General features: G+C 33.0%; 2 protein-coding genes and 1 non-coding gene across 4 annotated transcripts; 2 read left to right on the top strand and 1 right to left on the bottom strand.

Annotated features, from left to right (window-relative positions):
• The first annotated feature begins 37 nt into the window (after nt 1–37).
• On the top strand, nt 38–201 carry LOC131946643 (U1 spliceosomal RNA). The gene has a single exon (XR_009387734.1). It is a non-coding gene; the product is annotated as a U1 spliceosomal RNA (small nuclear RNA).
• Nucleotides 202–2,551: 2,350 nt separating this feature from the next.
• On the bottom strand, nt 2,552–6,679 carry LOC131946614 (regulation of nuclear pre-mRNA domain-containing protein 1B). 2 transcript variants are annotated; one of them, XM_059307523.1, is made up of 8 exons: nt 6,465–6,678; nt 5,482–5,611; nt 5,149–5,261; nt 4,847–4,930; nt 4,445–4,533; nt 4,202–4,328; nt 3,469–3,644; nt 2,552–2,946 (listed from the first exon to the last, which is right to left on the bottom strand). In XM_059307523.1, the coding sequence occupies exons 1-8, from the start codon at nt 6,613–6,615 to the stop codon at nt 2,791–2,793; spliced, it is 1,026 nt and encodes a 341-aa protein (XP_059163506.1). In that variant the 5' UTR covers nt 6,616–6,678; the 3' UTR covers nt 2,552–2,790. The 2 variants fall into 2 exon arrangements, with proteins under 2 accessions (XP_059163506.1, XP_059163507.1); XM_059307524.1 differs by having other exon boundaries at nt 2,883–3,003; nt 6,465–6,679.
• Nucleotides 6,680–7,141: 462 nt separating this feature from the next.
• On the top strand, nt 7,142–14,219 carry LOC131946638 (DNA-directed RNA polymerase II subunit RPB3). The gene is made up of 8 exons (XM_059307578.1): nt 7,142–7,381; nt 8,997–9,046; nt 9,223–9,344; nt 9,702–9,830; nt 13,053–13,101; nt 13,291–13,459; nt 13,610–13,647; nt 13,935–14,219. Exons 1-8 carry the CDS (start codon nt 7,296–7,298, stop codon nt 14,114–14,116), a joined length of 825 nt encoding a protein of 274 aa, XP_059163561.1. The 5' UTR covers nt 7,142–7,295; the 3' UTR covers nt 14,117–14,219.
• The last annotated feature ends 1,909 nt before the right edge of the window (nt 14,220–16,128 follow it).

The raw sequence follows: 16,128 nt of genomic DNA, 5'->3' as shown, positions 1-16,128 counted from the left end.
ACTTTTTGAAGTGAAGGATATCGTGCTGAGCTGAGGCATACTTACCTGGCACAGGAGGCACCTTGATCAGCAAGGAGGTCCTCCCAGGGCGAGGCCTGCACATTGCACTTCGTGTGGGTTGACCCCTGCGATCACCCCAAATGTGGGTGACTCGGGTGCGTAATTTTTTCGTAGGGGGGACTGCGTTCGCGCTATCCCCTGATTCTTAAAATAAAAGATTGGGGAAACGGAGTTAACATTATGCTCCTTCATTTATCAGTAAGGTACTCAGTATTCCCCACTGCACTACGGACCCTTTCTATTTCTAAGCAAGCCATCGTCTGGACGGCAAAAGCAGTCCACGCATACCAGGATACTACATGGTTCTGGGACGTGTAGGGCAACAAATATAACAGAAACGGAGACAAAGCGTTGTTTTCTTTGCCGTAGCATAAATTTAGTATTTTTAAGATCCAACGATTATTTTTAAAACATTAATTTTCGTTAGAATTACGGTTATTTAAAGGAAAATATGGGAGCTTTGTGACGCCGTACAATTAATTTATGAAGGACACTGGCCCCTGCCAAAATCCACCAGGGTGCCCTTATCTGTGAGATAAATACTCTCAATACATATCACGTAGAAGACTAGTCGAAAAATACTCAAACTCAACCGATAAGAAATAAAGAATTAACTTCTATCGTAAAACTGTCATCGGCTTCGGTTATCTCATGATTTAGTTACAAGATGAAAGAAGCACGTGTGTGTGTGTGTGGGGGGGGGGGGGGGGGGCTTCCTACCCTGACTGTTATCGATCAAGCCAAGGTGGTTAAAGCATGTATGTGTGGGTCGATTCGTGACCTTTGGCGGATTTAAGGCGAGTCAATACAAATAATAAAAGACTTATTATAAAGGGAAGTAATGAATTCGGTCCTTGTTACCTTTACCGTCGAATAAAGAAAGAAAAGGGCACGTGACTGTCACTTATAGCGCAAGGAGAAATCAATGGATGTTCCTAGCTCAACACTTTTAGCCTAGCCTAATAGTAATACCCACATATGCTACTCTGCATCAGAAAAGCACGGGATCAAGACAAAAACCGATACCATAAAACAAGCAAAGGTGTATGGTCAAGGCCAAGGCAGTCTGAGACAAAAATTAATAGTACATAAACTGTAAACGTTGTCATATGGCGCGTTTCTAAATAATGGAGCCTTGGAGATTTCTATAGGCATAATAATTATTATTAAAACTAAAGTCGTCACTACAAATTTGATATAAGGGTTATCCATAATTGACGTCACGCTTTTAAAACGATTTTTTACCTCGCCCCCCCCCCCCCCTCCGTCACACATCATCACAAAAAGCCAGACCCCCCCCCCCCCCCTCTAAAATGACGTCAACCTCAGCCTACAACCTCCCTCAAAATTGCAGTTACATTTTTTTAAAACATCGATATTTTTCCAAAATCTTGTCTGAATTCTGTCAAAATAGAGTATTTTAATCAATTCCTATTACAATTTATTAAAACAGTTTTCTAAAACGCGAAATAACGTCTAAAATTCGTTTTCTAACATTGCTTTTTTATAGTGCCAAAGTGTGACGTCGCACCATCTGACCCCCCCCCCCCCCTTCATCACACACCTTCACGAAATTACGAACCCACCTCCCCCCTGCGAGTGTGACGTCATTTATGGACGACCCCTTACCCTTGTCCACAACAAAAGGGAGCTAACTAGGTAGCTACATTGGATAAAAGAATAAAGTTAATAATTTAGGGCAGATGACACTCAAGTAGAATGATTTTTGTACTGGAATTTTAGCAAATTTAAATTAATAGGGTATAAAACAAAATATTTGATGTCAACTTAAGAAGAATGTGCTTGGAAAGAAACTACAGCATCAACACGCCCTTCTAAAAGTAGAAAATACAAGCATTTTTTATTAAGTTATAAGAACTAGTTTCACTAGTTAATTTCACTAAAAAAGCGAATAAATACTAATTTTCTATTAGCTATTAAAGTTAAACAAAATTGAAGCTTTTTACAAAATATTTTATCCTGAATATTTTGACACCGAGGACGTTTCTACCTTAATATACTACGGCTTTGCAATTATTTTAAACAACGATGTAACAATTTTATAAATAATGCTGTGATTTGCTCTAGGATAACTGTATACATCTAAATGTTTTGTAGTACAAAACTGTGTGGAGTTCCAGAAATAATGAGGGATGGCATCAATGTTGTAATTATATCTCTTGTTACAGATTTGGTCATCTTGTAAGCTGAGTGCAACAGCCACATCTCTTTAGTGAACCTGGTTTTGAGCAATACCAAATTTGATCAAACCAGTATACTTTTTCAACTAAATTTTTTTTTCTAGTTTTTGTAATCAGGAGATTTCACTTAACCAATATATTTTTTTTTAAACAAATATTTATTTCTGGTTTTCCTAAAAGAAGTAATTAATACTTTTTGATATGAAATATAAACCAACCAGCAGCTGCTGTGTTTTGTTTACATTTCATCTGACTCACAACCTTCGTACAATAAAAACAAGTCATTTTTCAAAGGGAAAAAAAAAAACTTGCAATGTTTAATGTCAACACATGTTACATACTAATTTTACTATGTACAATCTTTTAAAACATTCAAATCATCTAACAATCATCAGAATTGTTTAACAAACTCATACAAACTGAAAGTATGACTGTGAGTGTTACTCAAACAGATTTGCTCAACACGCAGAGGTAATTTAAATCCAAATCCCATCCTCACACAACACATGGCCCTGCCTCAGGGTGCCGCTCATAAATTTTGTAGAGAAAACAGGTCACCGGCTGAGGGTAGGGGTGCCAGGCCTCCGGTCACATCAGGCAGCAGGGTCAAGTCTGGAAGGTTTTGAATGTGGGACATAAGCTCTTGCCGGACATTGGTCACTTTGTCCAGTTTCTCTTTAAAGTCCTGCAAGTTCAGACCATGGATTACATCAGAAGGTGGTGTTTTCTGTCACTGTAGTTTCTATGTGGTGGTGGGGAGGGTATGTGAAGATATTTAAGACTAGGTAAGAAGGGTGTTGTAGTTAGTTAATTACTTTACTTTTCTACAATAGTAGTGTAATTATGAGAAATGAATATATTTGTTGTTAGTCATTAGTAATGTATGATGCCTTGAAGAGGGTAGTGAAAAGATGTATTAGATATAGAAAGTGAGATTGGAAACAGGAAATCACATGATTTTAACTCTTTACAGTCAGATTTCAAAATAATATACCATCCATTTTTGCCTAGCAATACTAGCATTAATCAAGACAATTTAAAAAAAAAAATGATGCTTACTATTTGAAACATTTATAAAAAAACTAATGAACTATTTTAAAAATATTAAAGGAGAACCTTAATAATGGCTAGTAATGGATTAATTATATAAAAATAAAATTAAAACATCACAAATGCTGGTATATATCGCATTTGCCACAAAAATTACCTGAAGATTTTTCTCTGTTTCTTTCACCTGTTGTTGTTGAGACAAGATAAAAGACCGCAACATGCGAGCTACTTTTTTTCTTTCTTCCAGCTCTGCTACAAGTCTCCGGTTATATTCATTAAGAAGCAAAGCTGCCTCATCCACCTTTTCAGATAGTCTGTCAGCAGATTCACGATCTGTAACAGAATGTTTTATAAATACTTTTATTTGATATATAATTAAATATAAATATAATTTGTATTGCACATATCGAGGGTATAGAGGACAAACGCAGCATGTCCACTTTTTTTGTGAAATTAATGTACATTTATACTTATATCGTAAATAATACAAGCTACCAGAACACTCATGTACAATGCCAGAAAAGTAGAATGCTAATATTTTATGAATGTTAAAACATAATATTTTGCACTATTTTAGTATTGAAATGAGATTTATAAACTCATTTTAATCGAGATTGTTTATTTGGACATACTGCATTTGTCCTCTATATCCTCGATATTATTTTATTGTAAAAACAGCATAGAAAATATAACTAAATCTTTACCAGAATAGCATCATGTAATTTACAATTAGAACTAAAATAATGCCCACTGTTTATAATACTTCAAGTTTTAAAATATTTTTTATTTTTAATAAAATAGACCTATCCTGCAGGATCCCATACTAGACGATGCTTTTGTCTGGAGTGAGTTTTAAAAAGTAAAAGCAATATTTGAAAGAATTCTAGTACCTTGCACTTTTTCTAAATGGCTGATATCTGAAACTTCAGGTGGTAGAGCAGCAATTCTTTCTCTAACAGAGGCATCACAGGAGGCGGAGTTTTCCAGGTCTGACAATCTCTGAACAAGATCTTCTGCCTGTTGGAAAAAGGAGATAAATAGAATATTTTGTTAAACAACTTTGATCCAGTGTCAATTTATTTCAGCTGACTTATAAAGAAAGCTTGATACATGAACATGAGGAGATGACTTACATCAACATTTTCTGGGAGTTTGACACCCATAGCCTCGACTTCTTGTCTCAAAGAAAACTCTGGCTCATTTTTTTTCACCTTCTTTGGCTCTGAAAAAAAAAAAAAAGAAAACAATCTCCAACAAGTCCAAAGTAGTAAATCTTGGAAGAAACAAACCCAGTAAAGTTCACTTTTAAAAGTTACAATGGAATTCAACTTAAACCAACATAGAGTTGATTTAAAAACATGTTTTACAAGTGTAGAGTTACTTCCACACATACAGGAAGGGATCTGGTTGAGTGATACACAAATGGTTTTGTTGGAATCTGTGCAATGATGAAAGATCGACACATACAAAAAAAACAACCTCTAGATTTTCTATTTGTTTTTACTAAATTCCAATGTTTCAGTAGCTTCATTTACCTTGCCTCGCTGGAGTTTCTTGTTTTACAGGCTTTGGATGGTGCCTTGAACTTGGCTGTGAGGGTACATTAGAAGTTGATGTTCCTGTTGAAAATGTATGAAAATGAATATTGATCAGCTGAAGAACAATGTTAAAAATTGCAAGATCTTCCATTTTTTTATGTAGGCAATAATATATGTCCAGAATTGGAGTTATATTTTAAAGTTATTTACATGTCCATACACAATTTGACAAGCATATTTTGTAAACATAGGGAATGAGTTAATTAATTATGTAACTCAAATATAAGAAAACCTTTTACCAGATGCTGTACACTGCTTTAACTTTTTGATAAATGATTTATCATAGACTCCTCTTTCTTTCCAAATATTTATAACTCTGACAAGCGAAGCTTTCATTTTATCATCTGCCTCTCTTAAAAAAGAAAGCAACACAATTTTGCTCTGATAAATCATAAATGGCAAAGTTTAAACAAACATTAATATTTGCTTAAATACCTAAAATTAGCTTCAAATATTGAGAATTAAATGTCATCTAATTATTATGGAAAAGTAAAGCAATTAAATTGTTAGAGAAACTAGTTTGACGTATCAGTTATGAACTGCTTTAAAAACCTATTAAAATCAAAACTTACTTGGCAGCTTGGGTGAAAGCATCAGGTAGTATGTGAGCGAAGTCTTTAGTAAATTCTGGACCTTTTCTTTTACTATTCTGTATGACATCATTAGCAAGGTAGACAAAGGTCAAACGCTTGCTGGGTTTTGCTGTAGAAACAATTTTTTTTTTAAATCTTCAGAGATAGGCCAATTAACACAAATTAATACATCGATTCAAGTAGGCCTATTTAATTAAATTATGGTAATGTCATCTTTAGCACAGATCTGTTTTAAATTTTTCTTGATGTTCTCATAGAATAGTACAGGCATTAACCATGAAATTTTTTTCAAACATGACAAGAATGACTGACTGAAAGATGTTTAAAATGGATTTACTGATAACTAGATCTACATGTAACCAAACCAAATCCTTTTCATACTATTTATCTAGGCACTAATGACTAAATGAGTAAATCATCAGATAATTAATAATTATAATATAATAAATAGTTTATTTCTGCAAAAATTAACTGCACTAGTACTAGTACTAGTAGTAGATTCTAGGTTGTAAGTGCTGAACTGAAACAAATATTATTTCAAGTAGGCCTAGAATCTAGATTTTTACTTTTTACTACGACCAAAATAAAAATATGCTGATAACTCATAATAACTGATAACTTCTTTCGATTGTGTTGACTTAGTGTCTTAGGTCTTACTCTTAGACCTTGCCTTAGAGTACTTACTAAAGTCTTACTTAACTTAGTACTTTTTAACTTAGACTGACTTAGAGTCTTAGAGTGAATAGTGTTCTAGATCTTAAATAAATTCTATTTCTAGATCTAGCTACTAGAATCTAGATTCTAAATCTACTATCAGATTCTACTAGACTCTAGCTAGATTCTACTAACTGTAACTAAACTAGCGCTAGGACTCTTATAACTCTACACAACAGTGTCACAGTGAGTAACACACTACCACTACACACGAGCAAGAATTAAATTTGACTCAGTCTCAGGCCTACCTTTTTCAAGCTCTCTGTACCATATTTGAACTATAGTTTTCGAATGTTTTTTATGGTGAATAAGCCACAAAGAAAGTGTTTGGATGCTTTGCTGCGTATTATTTAATTCACTGAATTTTTTTGCTAAATTTGAATCAGAAAACGAAGACATCTCTGTCACATACAGCACTGATCTTTTCAGGGATCGAGTTTCCCTTAATCATTAAATCGAGAAAAGCGAGTACGCCATACTAATAATAATTTTGAATGTGTTCATTTAAAAAATTCTCTTTAATTAACAGTTCTAATTTTAATTTAAAAAAAACACATTTAATAGCATTATTTTCACAATAGAAATGTTTCTAATTTTAAAAATTTCATCTATCAACCACGTTACTTTGTTAGGCCTTATAATTTATAGACATTATTTTCGAAATGTGTATCTTTTTGCGCAGTAATTGCACGCTCTTATCCCTCAAAGAAATTCGGTTTTCTTCAAGCGGTGTTTTTTTTTAGGAGCTAACAGAATAATAATTATTTTTAAGCTGTAGATCTAGATCTAGATTGTTTACAATTAAAACAATTATTATGAAAAATCATCATACATATAAAATACAAAATTTGAAAAAAATTGAAGTACAATAAAATGGAAAAAAATATTTTAAAATGTAAAATAATTATGGCTCTTTTAAAATCGACACACCTTTGGTTTATGAACAAGAGAGTGATGGTTCTTACTTAAATCTGATGCTTGTTGACTTCTAGATTCCTAGGCCTAGATCAAGTTGTTTACGTTTTATTTTTGAAAATCTTGTAGATCTAGATTAGATCTAAAAAAAAAACAACTTCAGTATGCCTTATGCTAACCAGCCAACTGTTTCACTTTCTCTACTTACGGACGAAAACATTAAATTTATAATTGAGGACACTGATTTGAGGTAAAAGTCGGTAAAACTTACTTCAGCTAGAGTTAGAGTGAAGTTCCACAGCCGATCACACATAGCGAACTCCCGACTTTCATCGGGCGCTATTTTGTAACCGTTTAACACAGAAACAAACCCAAAGTACTATAATATTATTCCTCTGCCATTCTACTCTTAATATGTATCAATCATTTTATATTCCTACGCATAGAATTTGAGATATTAATGGTTTAGTGACGTTCTACTTGCAATATTTTTTTCCCCTTTTTTTTCCCTGCGGACACCTGAACCGGCTAGCATAACGATCGTATTTTATACGTTTTAATCCAATTGTAATAACTAAAATAAATATTTTACACTTTTAAACGCGTTGTTGATTGTATTATTAATTAATAGATTGCAAAACCAAATAAAAACATATTAATTAAATTTATTAACGACACATTAAAAATTGACCCAGTGATGACTCAAGGGACGCAACTATAATAATCATAACAAAGGGACGTAACAATCACTAACAAGACATAATGTAACATTTGCTTAGATATGTTTGTATGTAGAGACACAAACTAGATTCAGAAGAAGTAGATGATCGACATAATTTAAAACAACAGAAAAAAATAGAAATTATACAGATTCTAGGCTTAGCTTGAAATATAGAGCATCTAGAACTAGGCAAGTCTAGCTCAAGTCCTTGGTTACGCAGCGATGTGAAACCACCCTAATCGGCCACCCCTATTCACCTCACAGGTTGCTTATTAGCCTTATCTATCGTATGTACAGTGTCCCGCACATATTGTAGAAACTATTTATAGTTAACCTAGTTATAAAAAGCTTTGATTGGTTGGTTTTATCCATCTCATCCGGGACCTAGTGTTTTTCATAGGGGGAACTAGAATCGCCTACTACGTCATACCTCGAAACTTTAAGAATTAAAAACTTTGACTTCCAGAAGGAGAAAACAAAAGAATTTGACTTGGATAAATTTAGAAATGGACATGTTTACAGCAGATATTGGTAGTTTCGTATAAAACATCCAAACAAATATTATACGAAGCGATAAACAGGCGATGGCCACACCAGTGTTTTAACAGCGCATGGAACTTTACTCTAGATTATAAGTTAAAACCTAAACTTTAAACTTATAAAATTCTTTCTTTTACTTTTTTCTGAGATTTCATTCCGTTCAGTACGGGTGGTGAGTTGTTGTTGCGATTTAAAATTGTCCTAGAATTTCTGTTTTTCTGCTGAAAAACTCCTGGAATTATAGATTCACTCTGTTGTAGGAACCCTCTTTAAAATATCTGAATAACAACTTCTCATAATGATAATGTTGTTTGTTAGCAACCATCCCGCTTTCAGTTTGGTCAGCGAGCAATACTACAGTATCTAGTATCTAGAGTTAGGCCTATAGTGATTTATTGTGATAAAATTGTTTACATAAATATCAATTAGTATTAGGCCTTAATGTTTTGATTTGGTATTGGTAGTTTTGATGTTTCAGTTTCATGTCTCTTAATTAGTTCTTGCTAACCGTGATTGCATAATATTTAAACTTAGCATAATTTTCATTCATTGTAGGCCTAATAACTTTTGCTGGCTTTTAATTTTTTTCCTGTTTTATTTCCAGCGTAGCTAATGCTGTAAGAAGAGTTTGCATATCTGAAGTTCCAACCATAGGTATTGTATTGTTACAAAAATACCTTTTTTCATTATGTAGGCCAGGCATAAGGAAAGGTGTTTTTTTTAAATCTAATTATTCTAATCACAATTCTTACATTTTTAATTTATTGTGTAGTTTATTATTAATATGTTATTCAAATTATATAATGGACCTACTTTTATTTCCTTTACAGCAATTGATTGGGTTCAAATTGAGGCTAACTCAACAGTACTTTTTGATGAGTTTATTTCCCATAGATTAGGTCTTATTCCTCTTACCAGTGAAGAGGTTGTGGAAAAGTTGAATTATTCAAGAGTAAGTTATTTTCTAAACATTTCATAACTGTACAAACTCAAAAAAAAAAAAACACATGAAAATAATTATTACTCATATATCTCAATATCTTATTAACATCATATTTTTTATAACCCAAATTGAAATGGTAAACTTAACTTACATTTGTAAAGATAATAATCACAACATTGTAAATGTAAACATGCTGTCTAACTTTTTGGCTGTATAAACAAAACAATGACATACATTAAAGTCCCTTATTGCAAAATATTCCTAATGATTTTCAAATCCAGTTACAGCTTATAATCATCTCTCAAGCATAGGGGGTTTTTTTTGTATTAAATATGTATAGATATATTATCCATTCTCATCCAATAGGACTGCACCTGTGAAGAGTTTTGCTCAGACTGTGCAGTAGAGTTTTCATTGGATGTCAAATGTACAGATGACCAGACGCGTCATGTTACTAGTGCTGATCTTCTCCCTAGTAACCCCAAGGTCATCCCAGTAAGTAAATCACATTGGTGAATCAGATGTAACAGAACAAAATGTGCTGTGGGTGAAAGCTTAAATCATTTTTAAAAAAATGTGTTTTCATTATTTCAGTAATATAAATAGTTTAGTCAAGTTTGCATAAATAATTAAAATTGTTTTTAGGTTCATTAGGTGCCTTGGCTATTTGGGCTATGCAAACACAGTTTTTCCTTTGCAAGTTTATAAACAGTTTTTGCTGAAGGTCTTAAGTTAGGATTAGGATTTAAGCAGTCTTGTATTATGGTTGATAGTAACTTCCTTTCACATCCCTCATTCTCTGACCCACGTGGATAGAGTCTGTTTGATAGAATTGGTAACATTTCTTGTAAGAGAGTTCCTGAAATATAAGATATAACATCTACATTAAATGATTACAGATAGCATATCTGTCACAGATTTCAATATCTGGTACTTGTAAAAAACACTACAGGGAAAAATAGACGAAAATAGAAATGATGCTGCATTGTCCTACTGGCACTGTGATAAAATGTATTATATTCTCTTATTTAAGAAAAAGATGCTGTATCTATAAATTATCACATTCACTCAAGTCAACTTTATAATCCAATGATTGTGTTTTGATTGCTTTCTGGGGGTCGGCATGGTCGAGTCGGTAAAGCTCATGGTTGCTAAAGCGAAAAGTCTCGAGTTCAAACCCTTGGGCAGATGAGGCTCGTTAGCTGGGGACAGCCACTCTTCTAGGAGAGACAACTCCAAAACCAAACAACTGCTGGCTTGTAGTTTGTTCTTGGTTGGTTGGACAAAGGCTATGGAAGCAAATCCAAAAAGAAAAGCAGGCTGAAATTGGAGTCAATGGCGCATAACCAGTTGACACGTATCCTTAATTGTGATGGCGGCGTGGTCGAGTCGGCAAAAGCTCATGGTTGATAAATTCGAAAAAGTCTCGAGTTCAACCCCTCTGGCAGATAAGGCTCGACCCCTTCCAACACTTAAAATTAAGAACGAAGAAGAAGAAGAAGATTGCTTTTCAACTAAAAGTGTTCCTTATTTAACAAGCAACGTCTGAAAACTAGCTCCAATAGCCTTGCTCACCTAGTTGCCAGATATGTAGTTTTTCTGGTATTATCTGCTGTGAGCTGCTCAACTCTGGAGGAGCTGAGCATCCAATAGGGCTGCTCCCTGCATGTTGAATATCCATGTAAATTTTGGATATTTCTGTGGATACTTTAATCGTGTTCATTTTGAGGTGCCAGTTGGTCTCTTGAACATTTGTCAAAATATGGTGGGTGACTGTGCTAATAATCTAATAGAAAAAAGCAATGTTTTTTTTAGATAAATTTTAAAATTGCATGAAGAAATTTAACTTAAAGTTATGTGAAGAACTGAGCTTTACTTTCATAAAATGTTTTGAATCAACTTATTCTAGACTTTTAGATGTTTTATACTTAGTGATCCTTTAGGCCTATGAAGAAGAGTCCAAATGTTTCTTGACCTCGGCATATGAAAGGATAATATGGTCAGCACTACTTAACCTAAAGTGAGTAAGGTAACCATCAGAGCCTTTTGGACTCAGGGACATTCCACAGACTTGAACCCGGATTCGAACTTGAGACTTTTGATTTAGCAGTCTAGCGCTCTACCTCTAGGCCACGGTTTTAGACTGTGGATCCCAAATGACTTAATGATCAACCTGCCATTCTTACCTGCCAAGCAAACATAGGGCTGATTTGTACACCATTTAACTTTTTTATTTCATTCAACATCTTATCAAGTGATATAACAGGGTCCAATACATAACACATGAATCCATGGTCTTGGAAACTTGTTAACAAATTCACAGGAGTTTCTGTTAATGTTTCTGAAGTAAAAATGTTACGGACAAGCAAGTTTGTATTTTTAAAAAATTACAAATGAGTTAATAAGATTAAACACAATTTACTAGCTTCTTTAAAATAACATAGTATTAATTTTTTTAGATTGTTTAGTTAGCTTCAAGGCTATGAACTTACATTTTATATTAAACTTTTCTACCATGGTAAAAATCTAGTCCTTACCTGTCTTTATAAGCAATAAAACTTCAGATCTTGAAAATACAGCACAAGCTTTGTAGCAATCATTCTTCATGTCATCCTTATCAACTTTCAGGGGATTTATGATAAAATCATCTATCTTTAAAGAACAAGTATTCTTTGCCAAAAGTGGGGGAAGGTTGATCATTGTGCTTGCCTGTGAATGAGATTTATAAAATGTATGAAAGTTTTATAAAAGCTTGCATACTATTTTACATGAAGTTTAATCCAGTGGTTTTTATCTGTTACTGTTTACCCAATTCTATGATAAACTACTTTGTTCTTACAATGTCAAAAGGAATACATAATGTTATGACCTTCTTATTCCAACTACCTACACCCACTAATCTGGGAAGTTCTTGTTGATGATTTAATTTAGATTCAGTATTTTACTAATTTCTTCTCTAAATCAGGTCTCAGATAATAGTTGTGTAAAGAATAAAATAATTTTTTGCTACTTCTAGCTACAACACTTGAAAGAGTAGCTTTGTCTAGAAAGTGCATAATAAGTAATAATAAGTACTGGTAATATTCAGTTTTAAAATATTACTTGTTTAAAAAGTGGGATGTCACACTTACTTACTAACCTCACTTATGTTCCCCCCCCCCCCTCGCCCCAGACTTAGGTAGTGTGTGAATAATTTTTTTTCTGTGACATGGTTATGCCAACAGTTTACCTGGTGAATCTGAGACATTGGGATATGTTGTAAGATGGTTTTTCTACAGAGTTCCATCAGTGAGGGGCATACATGGCTGAAGCTGAAAACTTCTTGTTTACTGATAGGGTCAAATCTTCTAAAACAGCCTGGCTTTCTTCTTTGTATGCGATTGATCAGTGATGCAGAGTCATTACGCTGCTGATTATTATATTTCAGTTTAAAATTCATTTAAAATTGATGTTTCAATTAATACTTACTAACCTTTTGTAAATATTTGATTTATGTATTTTTAATCACTTAAGTTAAGTATTCACATCATTAAAATGTTTGTTTCTAAATAGTTTTTTAAATGTGAAGATCGTGAATGAGTTAAACGATTAGTATTTTAAAAACTAAATGTTATGTTTGTAGTATTTTACGAGCTTAGAATCAACAGAATTAAAACATTAAAATTGTAATGTTGGATCTTTCTGATGTTAAACATTTTTTTATGTCATTTCTTCTAGGTGACTTCAAGATCTCGCCAAGAAGCCAATGAATATGAAGAAACAGATGGTAAGTATTGGAATATTATTAAATGAGTTTACATATGTTAAAATGTTTTAAAAACATTACCAAAGCGTTTGTATTCTACATGTTGTAGAAAAAAACTGCCTAGTAAGTATTTTAATTTTTCTGTTCCTGTTACTAATGTATATTAAAATTATGAGCAACTATTTGATTTCATGTTTGCTATTTTTTTAGATATTCTTATTGCCAAACTGCGGAAGGGTCAGGAGCTAAAAATAAAAGCATATGCCAGAAAGGGGTTTGCTAAGGAACATGCTAAGTGGAACCCAACTGCAGGTGTCTCATTTGAATATGACCCAGACAATGCACTCAGGCACACCACATATCCTAAGCCAGAAGAATGGTCAGTTGTATTACAAGTAAACTTGTATGTTCTAAACTGCTGTTGTAACTTTTGCAAGCATTGCTGATAATGTCATAGCAATATTACATTTTTAGAGCTTTTTATAACTCACTAATATTTTCTCATTAATTTTTTATTCCTTTTCCACAGGCCAAAAAGTGAATTTACAGAACTATCAGAAGATCAGAGTAAATAATTTTTTAAATTCTAAATCTTAAATAATTATTACTTATTAACATTAATTTTTTGTAAATAAACGCTTCATAAACATCAGTGTTTTTTTTTTATCATTCAACATGCCAGAACAGTATTTACACCTACTTTGGACCATTAAAATTTTGTTGATTAAAAAAAATTGCATTATATTTGGTTTTAAATAACAATTTAATAAAATTACGACTTTTAATATCAATTATAAAAATCATGTTTAGAGTAAAGCTGTTTGTCTAACCCAGCAGTGTCCCATTTGTTTCAGCTGAAGCACCTTTTGACCTGAACGGCAAACCAAACAAGTTTTTCTTTAACATTGAGTCCATTGGAACTCTGAAACCAGAGACCATCCTGTTCTCCAGCCTAAGCATCTTAAAGAAGAAACTCAGTGACTTACAAACGCATCTCAGTCATGAAATCAGCTCTGATGCTTTGGCTATCCCATAGTTACACATCTTCACCTCATTAAGCCAGCTTGTTTTTTATGTTTTATGGTCATTAAATGTATATTCATCCAACAAAGGTGTTGTTTTTTTGTACATAAGTGTTTTCAAAGTTAAACTTTATTTTAAAAAATCATTTTTGAAAGACCTAAGCAAATGCAAAACAATTAAAACTAAAACACAACATTCCTTATTTATGAATTTGACAAGTTTTACATAATTGTACTACCCTGGATTCTAATTATATTTTTTTAAAGCCTTCATAAGCTCTTTCAAAGTGATGTTCATCAGCAATCTTCATTGAAACCAAAGTTATTGTTTACTTAAAGAGAAATTTGGTCACGTGTATTTGTGTGCCATTTTGAGAAATCTGGCCAAATCAGTTATCCAAAATGATGGGTATTCCTTGTTACTTAGTAAATACTAGATTAAAATTTTCCAAATGATTTGCTAGTTAATTTTGAATTGCTTGACACAAGATTTAGACTAGAATCTAGATGGTTCTGGTCAATTAAATCTTTTGATATACATTTTTGAAAAAGTATCAATGTGTTGTTGCATTTCATGTGTATAATCTTTTTTATAAGTTATAACTATAGTACTACATAGTACATAACTGACTTGTATTAACTTATAACTAGCAGTGCAGTGAAGGAGGGTGTAAGAACTGTTAGGCTTATTTCTGCTTAGTCGAATACATGCCTAAAAAAAAATTCTAAGCAAGCAGTTTCCAAATTTTCTGTCGTTGTATCTCCCTTAAACAAAACCCCAAATTAACTCTTGTTTTTGAAATTTAGAACCCCAAAAACTGAAATAGAAAAAAAAACTTAGGGTCATCCATAAATGACGTCACGCTTTTTTTTGACGACTGTTACCTCCCCCCATCCCCTCCGAACACACATCGTCACTAATAGCCAGACAACCCCCCCCCCCTAAAATGACGTAACACCTCAGTCTACGACTCCCTTCGAAATTGCAGTTGAATTTTTCTCAAAACATCGATGTTTTTCCAAAATCTTGTCTGAACTCTGTCATCATAGAGATCGAGTATTTTATTGAGACCTGTGTTGTAAATGCAATCATAAATTAAAATGTAGAGAAAAAAAAGCAATTTAAAAAAAAATAGAAAAAGGTAAAGCATTACCTCATTTTCTATATTCATGACGTCTAGATCTAAGTCTAAAAGTGGTTCCACAATACAATAATTAATGTTTTCTTTTTAATATGTTTCACTCATATTAGTTTTAAAACTACGATTTTAAAAATATTTTGACAGCACACAAAAAAATTAAATTCTGTTAAGTTTAGAGAGTAGCTACCTTAGTTGATTACGTCATACAGCTTTTGAAAAAATAATTACATTTTATTTTAATAAATATTCTTTTGAATGGTTTAAAGCCTGTATAATTTAAAACTGAACTCCTGACGATCGTTAAAAAGAAAACAAAAGCCCAGGCTGTAGGAAGAAAAGAATGAACGGGTTTAACACTAGATGAGGCATTGAAGATGGCGTTGGGCAGAAAGTATGGTGGCTGTTGGTCAAAAAGACCACTCGTGATTTAAAATAAATAAATCTTTAATGACTTGCTAAGAATCCCGGTCTAACCCGTTTGTGACACAACAAGAACTCAAGAAACACGCATTGACCCCAAATGACAACCGAAATTCGATCCACTGACATTTTTTTAAAATACAGGGCGACTCAGGAGCGTAAAAATGGGGTTGGGCAGTCCTTGTGCTTTAATGGGTTGTAATTATTCTTTTGCAGACCATTTCTTGATCTGTTTTTAGTTTCTGAGACTCTGCTAAACTTTAAGACATCGCACTACTACCTAAAAGATTATCAGTTCAAGAGGTCAATACATCTAGACTTATAAATTAAGAGTGCCTGCTTTCAATCTTTTTTATCATCTTTTTACCGAATCGTTATAATGAGGTACCTAGCGCACATTTTCCGGGCAATGTAACACGAAAGTAAACTGTTGAATTCGATAAATAGCATGATCAAAGAAAAAC

The sequence above is a fragment of the Physella acuta genome, unplaced genomic scaffold, assembly GCF_028476545.2.
Source record: "Physella acuta isolate Inbredline_101_S28 unplaced genomic scaffold, ASM2847654v3 ptg000566l, whole genome shotgun sequence".
Lineage (NCBI taxonomy): Eukaryota > Metazoa > Mollusca > Gastropoda > Physidae > Physella > Physella acuta.
The sequence above is the reverse complement of the archived record's forward strand: the minus strand, read 5'-3'. Positions and strand labels throughout refer to the sequence as shown.

Excerpts from the sequence above, each read along its gene's own strand:
- LOC131946614 (XM_059307523.1), bottom strand. The coding sequence starts at position 6,615 with ATGTCTTCGTTTTCTGATTCAAATTTAGCAAAAAAATTCAGTGAATTA. Across the intron at positions 4,931-5,148 it reads AAAGCAGTGTACAGCATCTG|GAACATCAACTTCTAATGTA; the intron begins GTAAAAGGTTTT and ends CATTTTCAACAG. Across the intron at positions 3,645-4,201 it reads CCATTTAGAAAAAGTGCAAG|ATCGTGAATCTGCTGACAGA; the intron begins GTACTAGAATTC and ends ATTCTGTTACAG.
- LOC131946638 (XM_059307578.1), top strand. The coding sequence starts at position 7,296 with ATGCCTTATGCTAACCAGCCAACTGTTTCACTTTCTCTACTTACGGAC. Across the intron at positions 9,047-9,222 it reads ATCTGAAGTTCCAACCATAG|CAATTGATTGGGTTCAAATT; the intron begins GTATTGTATTGT and ends TTTCCTTTACAG. Across the intron at positions 13,102-13,290 it reads TGAATATGAAGAAACAGATG|ATATTCTTATTGCCAAACTG; the intron begins GTAAGTATTGGA and ends CTATTTTTTTAG.